The 16319-nt window shown below is 38.7% G+C and overlaps 1 protein-coding gene and 1 long non-coding RNA gene across 2 annotated transcripts; both read right to left on the bottom strand.

Annotated features, from left to right (window-relative positions):
- Positions 1–207: 207 nt before the first annotated feature.
- LOC131467383 (uncharacterized) lies at positions 208–1652 on the bottom strand. The gene is made up of 3 exons (XR_009241493.1): positions 1589–1652; positions 455–672; positions 208–339 (listed from the first exon to the last, which is right to left on the bottom strand). It is a non-coding gene; the product is annotated as an uncharacterized LOC131467383 (long non-coding RNA).
- Positions 1653–7251: 5599 nt separating this feature from the next.
- On the bottom strand, positions 7252–14486 carry serhl (serine hydrolase like). The gene is made up of 12 exons (XM_058641723.1): positions 14372–14486; positions 12299–12442; positions 11763–11876; positions 10401–10442; positions 10289–10308; positions 10133–10207; positions 8912–9018; positions 8748–8827; positions 8626–8660; positions 8263–8339; positions 8044–8131; positions 7252–7557 (listed from the first exon to the last, which is right to left on the bottom strand). Exons 1-12 carry the CDS (start codon positions 14427–14429, stop codon positions 7414–7416), a joined length of 984 nt encoding a protein of 327 aa, XP_058497706.1. The 5' UTR covers positions 14430–14486; the 3' UTR covers positions 7252–7413.
- Between the last annotated feature and the right edge of the window lie 1833 nt (positions 14487–16319).

Here is a 16319-nt window from a genome sequence, read left to right as displayed (position 1 = left end):
AGTCTGGGTGCAGGGACAGTCAGAGTTGGAGACACGCTTGGCTTTGGTTGAAGCTGGTGCAGTAATGGAGAAAGATCACTCAGCTGTGAGGTGGGGAGATGATGAGAAGCACTTGGCTTTGGTTTCAGAGTGGGAAGAGTGGGAGAGGAATTTGGCTTTGAAGCAGGAAGGATGGCGATGCTCGGCTTTTCAGAGAAAGTGAGAGAGCTGTAGGTTCTGGGTTTGGTTCTTGGCAGGGTTGAAGCTCTTTCTGCGTGGATTTTCTGTGACAGCTGACATGATTTCAAACTCAAAGAGGCCTGACTGGACATCTTAGAGGAGCAAATTGGAACAAATGATCTGGAGAAAAATGAGGGACGAAAATTAATGAACTGCAAAACAGATTTAGTACATTTACATTTACAATATTACGCAGCACATTGAATTAAAATATATGAGCTACAACTCACTTTACCTGCTAGTGGTTTCCTGTAATGTGTCGTATTTCTCATGAATGAGTCCCTTCTCATCAAACGATGGGATTTGAATGGCTTTCTTCTTAATAACAGGGGAGGAGAGCGAGAGAGGCGGTGACAGAGAGACTGATGGAGGTTCCCCTGTTTGTCTGGAGGACGCAGATGCTTGAGGCATCAGACGGTCAAAGACACTCATCCTGTCAAGAGATGAACTCAACTAATGCAAGGGGAATACAAAAGGAAAGCACGTTGTCAGACACCAAACTTAGAGAGTCACAGTTTTAGAATATAGAATAAAATATATTCTGAATAAAATAGTGAAATCTCTCTTTAGAAAACATACTGTACATAAGTATCATGTACCAAATGTGTTCAGTTACATGTAGAACAAAGTCACTTGGCTGTTTGACCGTTAATACTGATAATGAATAAATAGCACTTTATCATCACAGCTGGTTGCAATGGACTTAATTTATTATATACACTGTAAAATATTAACTAATATACTAAGTTGTATTACTTTGACAGCAAATGACTGTGTGTGCATTTACAGTAAATTACTGTCATAGATATTTTTACCAAATACATTTACAAAAAATTGCAGTTTTTCACTCTAATTTAATAAGGATGCCTTATATCAGTTTGACTTAGTGTTACTTTACTGTATAAATAGCATATTTGCTTGAAACGTCACAGTTCTCTACAAGAACTAGAGTAGAATACATCACTGTGAGTATACTGTAATATAGTACTATATTATGAATCACTGGATGAATCACACTTCAGATAATCACTGGGGAGGAGTTCCCTGTAAAAGCCTAAATTAAACCTACAATAAAACACATAAATACTGTGATATATCATCACAGTTCCGTGGTTAAGTTTTAGCATTTTTACCATTTTGAGTTAGTCGTAAAAGTGCATCACATCAAAAAAGCTCACATGATTTTTCCGATATAAAAAGTTAATCTCTGCAGTGGAGTCATTGTATAAAGGGGCATAAAATGTATGTGAAACACAAGTGCTTCAAATTGGTCTGTAACAATAAGGCTGATTGATTCCACCAAACAAATAAAACATCAACAGAGAAAAATTAGTTTCTTTTTTTTTTAAAGTTACAAGGAGACACAAACCTGCTGCCAGTGGATCTGTCCCGACTGTTGACAGTGAGTGAGTGAATAAGTCAAAGAGTGTGAGACGAGGAGCACAGCAGTAGGAAGTAGCGGGCACAGAAGTGCCATTCTCTCCATTCCTTGACACTGAGGCTTCACTGTTCAACTCCCACTCTGCTCCTTCACTTCGTTTGGTTCATCGGACACCGTCTGGGACATCTTTATACATTCCGTCTGATATCGGTGGAGATCAGAGAGTGTATTTAGATCATTTACTTGTCGAAAAGAGAAACGCTCAATTACAAGTGAAAGTCTTGCAATCTGAGCGTTTCCCTGAAGTAAAAGCACTTGGATAAGACACGTAATTGTCACCTGAGCTTCAAAGTGTATAAACGTCATAATAACAGAAAGTAAATCCAAGGAATTGAAGATTAAACTGTTTAATTTTGTATGAACAAAAGAATCATATGATCATCAAAAGAGCGTCGTTACACGCGCACACTCTCGTCACCACGCTGTCGAGTAAAAACAATGAAAACAGAAAAATATACACTTACTGTCATACAAGTTTTCTAGAATCTTGGTCCATTGCAGGATATTCTTGGCACCTTCAGTAAATCAGTTGCATTTATTCAGTACATATCAGTTTTAATAAAGTCACTACTACTACACCCTTTTGGCACAGAGGCACTAACAATCCACATGCTTCCCGGCAGCTGCCATGCAGACATCACCACAGAGAGAACTCTGCAAAAACCCTCTCCGTCATTGCACTTATGTCATTGACTTTACAAATTAAATGCACAATATACTGTAAGTACACTCCAATACATATATATATATATATATATATGCAAAGTGATTGTCAAATTACAAAACATATGTAAAAGTTGGCACAAGTATAAGATGGCATGGAATTTACAAACAGATTTCTAAAGGGCATCGTGTCCTCCCGTCTTCTCACACTCTCCTCCTGCATGAAGTCTCCTTCTCTTTGTGCATTTGGACTCACTCTGCAAATACTTCGCTGCTTTACTTTCATCTGATGTCTACAGCAAACATCTACAGAGATCAGAGAGAAGTTGGAATGATAGGACAGGACTTGTATTATCAGATCATCTTTCCTGCATCTTTTCGTTTGTTTGTTTGTTTGTTTGTTTTCCCCTGTTGTCTCCATCTTTAAGGTGTTGGCCTCCGTCCCTCCAGTGTCCCCCGGCAGCACTCCTGTCCAGATGGCTCGGGTGCCGCCTCGCCTCGCCCTCTTGATTATATCAGGGCATTGCTATCATCATCCCTGCAGTTCACACTGGCCACCAGCGGGTGATGCCGGACTGTTTTGCTGCTCCACTTGTGAGCATCCTGCAGCCCAGGCTCGAGGAAGTACAGGCATGCTCCAAAGCCTGCCAGCACCAAAACGGACACGAGCAGGTAGAGCGGGACAAACCAGTCCAAGAACAGCCAAGACATAACTGCTGTCAGAGCAAAGAGAGCAATGGGAAGGGTGGAGGAAGGAAGAACACACAAAGAAATGGATGGGTGAGGAGACAAGAAGGAGAGAAGGGAAGGAAAGAAGGTAAGGGGAGAGATTTCTGATCAACAGAGTTGTATTTATTTATTTAAAAGTGAATCCTGCAAACACCCCCCTCTCTGCTGTGAGTATCGTGCATGACAAACTGCATCAACTCAGTGTCCCGTTATATCCAGTCATGCTCCAGAAACCCTTCCTGCTCTGGCTTTACCCTCACAAATACAGGACAAAGGACAGGACTGAAGACATGACACTAACACTATGTCATCATGTCACATCAGCACTTTCATGTGACTTCAAACCTGGGACGTTAATTGCACATTATCACAGATTTTTGCATTCTAAAAACAAAAAAAGAGAGAAAAGAAATGCAGTGCAAGATAGTAAATAAAGGTATTGTGTTTACCTGTGGCCGCTGCTGATTCAGTGAAGTCTCGGTGTGTTTGATGGAATGTGATGGACGTCAGCGCTGAGTCCAAACGGCCAGATTGTTTCCAGGGCTGCAGCTCCCACTGTTGCATGTGCGACGGCAGGAATCACAGGTGTTCTCTGAGACGCACAGGAGACACAAGCTGCATGCGGCTTCATCCTCCAGCTCCTGCCTCTGACGTTCAAAAGGAGGGGTGAGGGTTGCCATGACAACACCCCTGCTCACGGCTGAGAGGATGGAGGGAGTGGGAGGGAAAACTTATATAACTATCATCATTTTTTGGGGTGGGGGGGGGGAGCTGGGGGGAGTGGGTTGAAAAAGGGAGAAGGGAGAACAAACCCCTTTAGATGTCGCTGGAAGCTCGCTGCTTTGCTGCCTGCTGTGTAAAATCAATTCCACTTCATTTAACACCGAGGCCATCACAGTTTATGTGGCATCGAGAGAGAGAGGGGGCCATTTTTATGAGAAGCTCCTCTCATATCTGCTGACTGATGGCAGCTGCAGCGCTCTGTAGTGTCACTCCCATAAGTTGTTGGTTTTTTTTTCTTTGTCTTTTTCCAAGACATAAGCCCGGAGATGATGACCTACATAACGAAAAAAAGTTGCCACACTCTTTAATGTTACCATTTCTTTTTTTTTTTTGCTCCACTCTGCAGTGGATTTGTGAGAAGCAGAGCAGTTTAACAGCTCACCTTCAAATAAAGAGCTGTGACTAATATTAGGACATAAAGAAATCAGACTTTCTTTGTAAATCCAGATGTCTTATAATTAGTTATACAGTGTATTATATATTCATGATATTGCTTTTATCTCTTCTTGAAATAATAATAATTATTATTAGAAAATGTGGAGGGAAAAGCCTCTCACAGAGTCAGTTATTGATGACAACTTAAAGGTCTAGTCATAAGAACGCTGTATTAGGGTTATATGTGCTTTCTAATTAAAACTTGTTTGGTTTTTGTAGCTTCAGAATATTTGTACTTAGGTAAGGGTGTTGTTTTGTGGAGGCTGAAATCTGGCTCCGCCATGTTTCTACAGCAGCCTGAATGCACAAACACAACTAAGTGTGTGTAATGTGTGTGTGTTTTGGTACGCAAAGGCCACCGTAGTTCCCAGACGTGCTTGGGAAAGGTGAAAGGAGGAAGACTTCGTTTGTTACAATCTGCAGTCACTCATTTTCACACAAGAGAAAGGCTGATGTATGTGTGTGCGTGTTTGTCGTAGGCTGTGAGGACATATTAGGATTAGGATTATGTTAGGGTGAGGCATTTAGGCATGATAGTTAGGGTTATGGGGAATATTTTGTGTCAATAATTGCGCTTTTCCACTATTTGGTTCTAGCGCGGTTCGACTCTACACAATTTGGCATGGTTTTCCATGACTATAGTACCTCCTCAACGTGGGCGGAGTCATCATAGCATGGCTGCATGAAACTGCCCTGACTTTATGTGCCACACACAAACTAATGACTTGATTTAGCAGTTGATTTTTGGTGTACTGAATCATTAGAATCATCCAGAACACACTCGACAGTCACTGAACTGGTATACAGCGGAAGGGGTTGTGATCCTGGCAGTGCTGTCGCTAAATGCACCAGACTCCTCTGTTAAATGTTGAGATTTTAGAAATGTCCTTGCTAAAGATTAACACCCGTTTTCAGTCTTTTAAACTGATCTACAGTTCGGCATTGTTCGGTTTGATTCTTGTGTCGGACGTCACGCTCACGACTCTTCCAGTGTCAACACTCCATCAGTCGATCAACATCACATTTTAGAATCGGCTCAGCTCGCTTGGAACCTCGCCAGAGCAGGTACTAAAAAAAGTACCAGGTATGATCGCTATTGAAAAAGCAAAAAAATCCATGCCAGTCGAGCCATGCAGGAACTGGGTAGTGAAAAAGCGCCACAAGTGTCTAAACTCAATAAAGACTGTAAGTCACTGCAGGGACTTACAGGTGGTGTTTTGAGTCGCTATGAGAACATTGCACTGATCTCAAAGTAAGAAGAAAAAGTGTGCATGTGTCCACACGTGTCTACTATGGTAACAGCTGCTGTGACAACGCTATGTATGCAAGTTACACATAAATGGAGCAACCACTTTGATAATGATAGCCTGGTACATAACTGAGAAAAAATGGATACACCTTGTACCTTATTTATGATATATCACTGGTTCTCTAGCACACAATTAATAATTGATACACATACACATACATATATATATATATATATATACATACACATATACATATATACATACATACATATATACAGTATATATATATATGCACAGTTTCTCTTGCTCACATTTCTTCAATAAATACATCAACAATTCAAACAAAACTACTTCACAGTGCAGACTGCTCTCAGGGTGCAGTAGCTACAACCATACAACCAACACTTCTCCCTGGGTGTTGTCTCACAGGCATCAGCCTCTTGTTTGACACATTGTTTCTAATATAGGAGGCTAAATGGACATAATTGTTTGGTCTACTTTACATTTTTAAATATTAAAAAGGTTATTTTATCTCATGTAACAACCGCATAGATCTCATAATCATGGACTCGTACAGCGTACAGCAGACTGTAGGTCTGAGTTTCTAAAACTTTTCTGTCAAGGATGATCTACAATAAAAAATATATTCCAAAAACTATAACTGCACCCTGGCATTCACCCGCATAGCTTACTTTTATCTAAGAACCAATTCTCTATTGCTCTGTGTGTATAACCCATTACATTTCATGTTACTTGTTAAGGCTGAATCTTCTGTATTCCCATTGAGACCATGGATCACTTCTTTGTGAAAGTTTCCTTATTGTTTATCAATAATAAAAATAGTATAACCAACCAGTGTCAGCACTTTTATTCTTGATTTCAATTTCATTAATGACAGAACAGTTGTCGTCTAAATATAAATATATATTAATTAGGTCTTTAGTCTTCCTTACAGTTAAAATACTGTGAAATACAACATGACTTTCACACGACATTAAAATATGCTGCACATCTTCAAAACTCCCGTTAGCAAGCGCTGTTCAGCTGGAGATACATTTAAGTCCACTTAACTTAACCACCAGTCCACTTCAGCATCAGTAAATCTGTGCTCCACCTTACAGGTCTAATTCAGAATACAGTGAATGTGCACATTATCAGGATAAGTTATACCCGGCAACCAGTTAAGCTAGGGTGAGCTGAGGACATTGTGTCGACCACTCACTCATGCTCCTGCATAAAAAAAACAGTGAAACCATAGAAATTATGAAAAACAGCGTGAAATAACTCTTTGGTCATACCACACTACAGCTGTACTACAGTTAGATTTTTGATTAATAGCCATTCATTAACTTTCTTTAGTTACTTTCTCAGCTGACATAGGGTGAAAGGTGGGGTACACCCTGGACAGGCCACCAGTCCATCACAGGGACACATAGAGAGACAAACAACCATTCACTCTCACACTCACACCTATGGTCAATTTAGAGTGTCCAATTTACCTAATGCCCAAATCTGCATGTTTTTGCACTGTGGGAGGAAACTGGAAAAACCCAGAGAAAAGGCAAGACCACTACATCAACCATGTGGCCCCACAGTGGAATAGTGGTATTTTAGTTGAGTTTGATTTGGAACGGCAGGAGTTGTTGTTCATGCAGCTGATGAAGGCTGATGAAGGACTCGATTAAGGTAGCTTGGTGAGAAACATGCCAAACCAATAACAGTAACCGTCAATACATATACATGTTTATTGTTTAGTAGTCAGAGAAACATGTGGCAGCTTGTTGATGTTAAGAGAACTCGACTGAGAGGAGTATAGAAACTTCAGGATAAATTAACCATCAAAAAATCATCTGTACTTAATTCATGTCGGACTGCTGATTTGAAGTGTGTTCTCTATAACTTAGACGTCTGCTTCTCTGTCGGTCTGTCAGACTGTGACAACACTGTGGTCTGCAGGAAGTCCGACACAAGCGGAGCGACACACTCGGGATCATTCAAATGGACGTGATGATCACCCGGTACTTTCACCACTGTGTGCTGAAAGAAAAAGAAAGAGACACACAATGAGACGTGACATAAAAATCGTATTTATCTGAGAGTGTGTCCACGGTAATCATAATTAATCATAATTCCTCTATGCACACAAACGTTAATTATGGAGTCCCACAGGGCTCAGTGCATGGGCCTATTCTCTTCACCATATACATTTTGCCTTTAAACAACATTTTTAGAAAGCAGCGCGTACATTTCCATTGTCACACAGCTCGAGACACTTCACTTTCCGTGTGCTTCACATGCACATCCTCCCTCGGCAGCAGCATTTTACCATGTATGTAGGTCAGTGTTGAGGTCCACGGCTATAAAAATTGATGCTGCCTCTGAGACAATGAGCTTCTACTACGCTGCTACTACTACGTTTGCACCTCTGCAGCTGTCTACTAGGCACAATTACAGACAGACGTAAGAGCTAAAAATAAACACAAAGACGCGAGTGCACCGACTTGACTCCAGAAATACACTCACATTTCTGTCCCTGTAGCCCTGCACAAGAGCCGATAAGAGTTTCTGTTGTTCTTCTTCAGCATATATTTTCTCAAAGCCATCTTCTGCTCTGTAAAGACAAAGAAAAAATATCGTGATATGATATACTCGACAGGATGTGTAAATACAGTGTATCGTAATATCACGTTGGGCTGTTTACTTCAGTGTCATGGGAAAATGTGAGGTGAAGGAGTAGCTTACAGAACAACTAAGGTGGAGGCATTTATTCTCGACTGCATCTCCAGACTCTGCTGCAAACTGATGCGCATTATGTTTTTCTGAAATCACAAAATGAAAACACAGTGTACCTGCTGCTATATATATGTATATATATATATATGTATATACACACATATATACACACACATATATATATATATACTGTATATATATGTGTGTATATATATACACACATATACACATGTATATATATACACACATATACACATGTATATATATATATACACATACATATATATATATATATGTATGAGCTTCATACAACACCTCTGGGAGAAATAAAGAGGTAAAGTGATGAGCCGTTGCAGTTCAGCAGTAACTTACCAGGTTTATACGACGGTCTCGAGTGAACTTAACTCCTGTGAGAGAAACACACGTCATGTTTTCAGTTTGAGAGAGAAAAAGAACACGCATCAAAAGGCGAGAAGACGAAGGCACAGATTTACCTCCTTCAACTTGAACTGAACCTCGCTCTAAAAGGATTTGCACTGACTGTTCTGACAGAGTTGGGTTTGCAGCCCAAAGCCTAAAAGAAAAGAAACACTTATACATTTGCATGAAGAAAGTTATTGGTGGAGTGGATTTGGAGGTAAATGGGAAGGTGTAATACCTCTGAGCTGCTTTCTCATAGGTGTAAACTCTTTCCTCCTCTTTTGTCTTTTTCTCAAACTGAAGCATGCCATCCATCCCCTGTCTCATCACTTTGGGAACCTCTTTCTGCAACAAAACAGACGAATGGATGATCGGGGACATAATTCAGCATTAATGTAAGGAGTGCATTGTACAGTTTTGTGAAATTCCAGAGAGAGGAGCTTAAACACTGGCCTGAAATGAAACACCTCAAGCTCTCTGCAGTCCTGCTGTTGTCAGTCAAAAGCAATCACATGGAATCTGGTACAATCTGCTGTAACAGCTTCCATACTTCATGGAAGACCTTCCTCAATATTTTGAAGAATAGTTTCTATGTGACTTTGTTTCCGTTCATTCTGTAGAGCACTGATGAGGTCAGGCAGAAGGCCTGGCTCGCAATCTCTGTTCCAGTTCATCCCAACTAAGACATTAACTAAGAGTTTTCCCTCAATAACCTCAGAATTATTGCTTATTAGTAGTAAGTAAGGAAGTCGTTGTATATGAATAACAATCTCAATATGCTTTGCTTAGTATGGACTTTATAAGGTGGTAGTATCACAAGGATATCTAATGAATATGGTGTGTTCTTGCATAACATAACACAAAACCACAAGTGTTAATCGTGTCCAAATAACTCTAAATTAAATCTTTGCTACTTAGAATGTGTTCCCCATACTAAAGTGACATCGTGATCACTAATTCACTAGTAGTTGAACACTTATTAACAAACACATGTTCCTTAATCTAAAGTTGCCTCCTTTCTTGTGCTACTACCACCTTATAAAGTCCATACTAAGCAAAAGCATATATATATATATATATACATATATGTATATATATGCACTCTGAAGCTTGTTTTTTTCACTGCATACCGACTGCTCACGTGCTTTAAGATGTGTCATCATAAAACAGTAGAACTTCCGTGTGTGTCCATGCACGCTGTGTTTTGAAAGTGACTTAACTGATTCTAACTGAAGCCGCGCACTTCATTAAAAATAAGAAGCACATTTTTGTCATCGAATAAAAGACTTGTGAATAATGAAAAATGTGAGACAGATCTAAGAGCAAACCTGTGGGAGATGAAATGATTTATAGGCTTATAGACCAGTGGTGTATCATAAAAGTCCATCCTTCACTCTGAACTAACAACACTTGACAGCTCTGTCGTGACTTGTCCAGGAAGTAAAAACTGTTTAAGTACCTCATCTGTCGGTAGAAATCCATAAGAGTCCAGAAGTATGACAGCCTCCACCTTCTCAGGATACAGAGCACTGTACTGTGGAACAGAAAAACTTAAATGAAGACACAAAACTGTGCATGTGTTTTACCTGAACACTGCTGTGACACAGTCACTCACCATCGCCGCGATGTTCCCACCTGAGGAAAGTGGACACACGTGCAGTAAATGTGACATACAATGCACTGTGAATCAAACATTTAATCTGAATCCGCTGCACTGTTGCACTCACCCATACTGTGGCCTATGATGGAGAATTTGCTCCACTGCAGAGCTGCGGGAGTTGATTTCACAGATCATCAAACAGGTTCAGTATCTCATTACATTACTCAACACAGACTGTTACTGAGTGCAAGCACAATATCCACATCCTGCCACACACATACACACATACTATGCACAGAATACAATGAATAGCATATACAGTATATAATTGCTGTATATACTGCAATGGTAAACTGACATAAAATAATGCTATTATACCTAATTAAAATGTGTTTTATTGGTCATATCGTCGTCTGTAGAGGTCTCCAGAAAACACAGTGCAGTGTGGTTGCTGGTTGCGGCACATGCGAGATATGTAATATGAATGTGTAAATAATATATGATATGTAAATATGATTTTTTTTTTCCTGACAGATAATGCAATTTCTATTTGATTTGATTTGAGTAGAATAAACACCGGTTTTACCCATAACATTAATCAGGGTTCCACTCAAGGTTTATACTTCATATTACACTACTTAAAAACTGCATTCATGTTTCCAGTATTTGCAGAATGAGAAATAATTATACTGTATGGTCATTATAATGTTGCTAAAGCAACACATTTAATGGTGGCTTCAGACTTTTGCACAGTGCTGTAAATTTTGAGGTCCATATTCACCCTATTGCGGATTGAAAATATGATGGAACATTACTACACATCTCTATTCAAATACAATAACTACGATATTCTAATGCAAGGATGAGCAGATGCTGTTTCGATTTCAAAACTTTCGCCAAATTTGAAAACTCCAGAAAAAGCTGACAACGGTGACCTGACTGTTATGTAACTGCAAGTGATAAAAATATCTCTTCTGACTTCATCACCCTGCAGGAAAACGTACTTCTGCTACGATTACTATCACTTCATCTTCATGAACTTTGAATAAAGTGGCAGAGCTTTTCTGCGGGTTTTCGCATCCAGACAAAGACATCTTCTGTGCGTCATCTTTTTAGACACACCTTAAAAATCCTGAAATGCACGCAACATGCTGTGAAGGACCTTCCTGTTATATTATCAATAACTTTTTATATTTATATGTATATCTTCTGCTCAAAAACATATTTTCTTCTGTTCTTCAGTATTTATTTTGTTTGTTTGTATTCGAGAGAAAAGCGGAACCAAGTCAAATTGCTTCTTTGCGTGCACAAACTTGGCCAATAAAGTTGATTCTGATCCTGAACAGAAGACAGTGTTCAGTCTTTGCATCATAATTCCTGTCACTCAGCAACTATTTTCGAACATACAGTAAATTATGTGCAAAGATATGTATTCAGAGAACATCATTTGCATACAGCCACATTTGATTATCAAAGAGACCTCACACACCATCAATGACTCTGTGAACATCCATCACATACAGGGGAAAAGAGTACAAACTGCCAGGAGGACGATGTGATGACCGACCGTGACCTGGTAGATCCATCGCCACATACCTGCACTCTGAGAGGAAGTACAGACACAAGGACTCATCACATCACATGACTCAAAATGACCTATCAAACGCCGTAATCCACCAGCTACAATCTTACACTCATGTATCTTTATCAATAAAGATTAATGTGAGGCAGAACAGGGTTCAGGCCATTGCAGATGTTTAACACCATCAACTTGTGTGAGCTGAACAGTGAGCGAGACATGAAGAATGACTTCTTTAAGACAATGATATACTGTACACTCACGTGACACTACATTAGGTAAACTTGTTCAGCTACTCATCTACTACAGGCTACATTCAGAAGGATAACACACAATGTCACAAAGCTCCACAAAGACAGCATCTCCCAGATGACAGTGGGTAGGAAGAATTAAAACTAGGACGCTGAGATTAGTGTTATTATCTTGTACACGTACAGATGAATTACCTTTGGGCAGCAGAGGAGCAAGGGTCTTGAATGTGCCACAGTTGTCAGCCCAGCCGTGAAGACACAGCACATGGCGGCCGTGATCAGGACCCCACACCTGACCTCTGATCTCTCCCCATGGGACTGGAACCGAGAGCTCCGACACTGGAAACACAACAAACTTATGGCGTTTGTTGGCGAGGCTCTACTCGCCTCGCCTCGGCACGGCACGACTAGGTTGCATCTCCCCTACAAAATAGTACCTACTTAACGTGGGCGGAGTCATCACTGCACGGCTGGGTGAAACTAAGGTGACTTCGTTTTATACGAGACACAGACACACGAGTGACTAGTGACTTTACACCAGACTTCTGTAGTTGTTGGAGATTAACCCACGTTTTAGGATTGTTAAGTAGTTTTAATTAATCTACAATTCGGCACTGTTCGGCTTGATTTCTGTCCACACGTCTCTGGAGTACAGCCTCCTATTGCCCCCGACGGGAACGCGCATCAGTTCAGAGGAAGTGAGCGTAGCTCTACTTGTAGATATAATATATGGGTCAGCTGGCAGGCACAGCACCAAGAGAAATGTTTTTTTTTTTTACTGTGAAGAGGCTAGGGAAAAAGAACGGCGCAGTTGTTGAAAAAAAATGTTGTCTGATGTTTTCATAATGTAGGCTAGTTGTCACCAATTGATGAGGGTAGATGCTTTACCTTGCCACTTTTATTGTTTTTGTTGTTATCGTTGTTGCAATGTGATTTTTCACCGCTTTGATCTATACATAAAGTTATATTTCAATACCTCAGTTTCAATGATTTTAAAGATGCTCTCTACAGATAATCAGTCCATAAATGTTTTATGTGAAACAATATTCAAGTTTCTTTGCTCTTTAAGTTGAAATAGATTAGAGCTGAAACGAGTAATCGATGAATCGATTATTCATCGATTACTAAATTAATTGACAACTATTTTGATAATCGAATAATCGGTTTGAAGCTTTTTTCATGATTAAAACAAGATTTCCAATTGTTTAAGCTTCTTAAATGTGAATATTTTCTTAATTTCTTTGCTCTGGATAACAAAGATATCCTTTAAAATTAATCATTTTGGTTTGTGGACAAAACAAGACATCATCATTTCCAGGTTTGACGAACACCGATCAACATTTTTTGAAGGTTTACTGATATTCTGAACACCAAACGATTAATCAAGAAAATAATCTTTTGATGAATCGATTATGAAAATAATCGTTCGTTGCAGCTCTAAAATAGATAAATATATATGTGTGTGTGTGTGTGTTTTGATAAGTGCTCACACATATACAGTATCCTATATATACATATATACTATACATATATAGTTTTTGTTTAAAATATCAACCCCCCCATGATTGTTCCCTTTAGCTATCGTTTTATTTCATCTATTGTTGCTGCTGATTTGTGAGTGTATGTATTTATGTACACACACGTGTATACGCTCTGTACATGTATGTGTAGCATAGGTGGCTGTGTGTTTATATAGATACCTAATGGTTTTTTTTCTTGGAATACACAGTTGTATAACATACAAATCTCAATGTTGCTCAATGGAGTTTTGTATATTGATTTTGTCAAATTGGCACAGCACCCGCCACGACAAAGCGGTAGAAAATGGATGGAAATTAAATACATAAGTAAATAAATAAATAAAAGATTGGGACAGCCTACGACGCGGCGCTGTGGCGCATTTTGACGACGAATGCACAATTAGGACGCAGCCTTGACGAGACACAGCTGTAGAACTCACAAGAGGCCGGAAGCAAAGACGAGTTTTCATTTTACCACTAATATTCACAGAAAGATGTACAGCACATTCTGACAACTTAGCCCGAATAAAAGCATACTATATTCAAACATTAATGACCATGGACATTACACTATATACGACTATTTTGTACAGGATAATCATGATTGATAACTTTCATGTCCAATCTGTGACAGCAATCTTGTTCTCTCTGACTCTGTGTCACTGACAGCAAATAGCCTCATTAAACTGAGTCATAGTACAGTCGGTCTGTCTGTCTGTCTGCCTGTCTGTCATCTGGAGACATTTACCTGTATGTATCACTGAGCTAGAGCTCAGACGTCTGACGCCTCTCAGAGCCTGCATCATGTCGCCGAACACCAACTTAACTTCTCCTTCTCCTTCTCCTTCGTCTGTGCGTTGCTGCCTCACAGCGGTGTGGAGCGGTACTGACACGATGTCGGGCTGTATCCTGTGATATAAACCAGCATTTAAAAGAAGAAAGTGAAGCACTTCCTCAGCCCCTCTTCCGATAGTATTAGGCACTTGTAGTCAACAAGGCAAACCAATAAACACTACTTTAGAGCAGTAGTCTATTTGATGTAGAATATGATTTTTGCTATGATTTTTGTTGTTCATAACCTAAAGCCAATGTAGGCAATATTAACAGATGTATGATTCTATATAAGGCAGAGTTATGGAATTGAAGGACACATGAATGTCTCCCCTATAAACTTAGTTCATGTGAATACTATCACTATAGGACGCAGCAGTTTGTCAGCACTATAATTTGTAAAGGTTTGCCTTTAATTCAAAACAATTTTGTTAGATTGTCCTTTTTGCACGACACAAGAAAGAACCCCAACCTTGTTATTAAAGTAACTTTTACTATATAGAGTAAATTTAAAGCAAGCTACGTTCATTATTTTAACTTGAGTACATTTTTAGACCAGTACTTTTTATTAAAATAGTGGTACGTTTACTTGAGTGGAATATTTCAGTACTCATTCCAACACTGACTACTACAACTACAATAATCGTCAACATAATAATACATATTATTATTGTATAAATAATAATAAATAACAACAGCTTTTTCCTGTTACAGCAAGTGCTTTTTTTTTTAATGGAACATACCAATCCCAGCTCAGAGGAATGAGTCTGACCTTCAACCTGTTGTGATAAAATTAAATAAATAACCAGCAGAGGGCGTCAGTGGTGACTGAAGAGTCAACAACTGTAAGGTTACCTCTGCATTTTGACTAACCCTGTATTATCATGCCTTTCATTGTTATTGCAAAATTATTATTTTTGCAAAAACAATGTTCGGCAGAATACTGAAGCTTTCAAAAGACAAAAAAAAACCCAACTTGATTTAAAAATACAAATGTAAAACAGAGCAGCGATACAATAAACTCATCCAGTTGCAATATAGTTATTTTAATTCTGATATCCAGTACTGTGTGCAGCAGGAAAGCAATAATAATAATACCCACCCCATGGTTTGGTTGTGTCTGTCTATATATACCTTTTATATAGAATTACAATATATATATATATATATATATATATATATATATATATATATATATATATAGTTAGAATTTAACAAATATTAGACATAATAACTGCATTATTTAAAACTATTATTCTTAACGCTGTTATTGTCACCATACTTCACAGCAAGTTGAGTTTTGTCAGGTGCAGGTTCGAATTTATCATCATTGCTTTTATATAAAGCCATTTAAATTTGTGTAGATTATAAAATAAATGTAGATTATATATGTATGTATGTATGTATATATATATATATATATATATATATATATATATATATATATATATATATATATACAAATAGTAACATAACATGTAATCAAAAATAAGAGTTAGTTAAAATGTGGAAATGCAGAATAACAAAAGTACATTTGAAGCCAGAGTCTTACAGTCCAGGCAGGGTATAACTAAAGGTTGACTTGTACTCATCACAGGTTAATATGCTCAAGCAAAGGGAATGAAGAGTCTTTAACATCCCAAAAGGCAACAAAATCACCTTACAGTGTGTCAAAAAAAATATTGATAATAACAGGTAAAGCCACCAAACATGTGACCCAAGCATATGTAATACTTGTTAATGTTTTCCGTCCTGATTTTGACATTGGATTACCAGCCGGATGAGAAGTGTTGGTGTCAGTTGTAAAGTGTGTTTTTTTATTGTTGTTAGTTTATACAAAACATGTCCGGTGGTGTGATGTGGTG

This window comes from Solea solea, chromosome 10 (assembly GCF_958295425.1).
Source record: "Solea solea chromosome 10, fSolSol10.1, whole genome shotgun sequence".
NCBI lineage: Eukaryota > Metazoa > Chordata > Actinopteri > Pleuronectiformes > Soleidae > Solea > Solea solea.
Note: the sequence above shows the minus strand (reverse complement) of the source record. Positions and strands in the feature narration are given on the sequence as shown.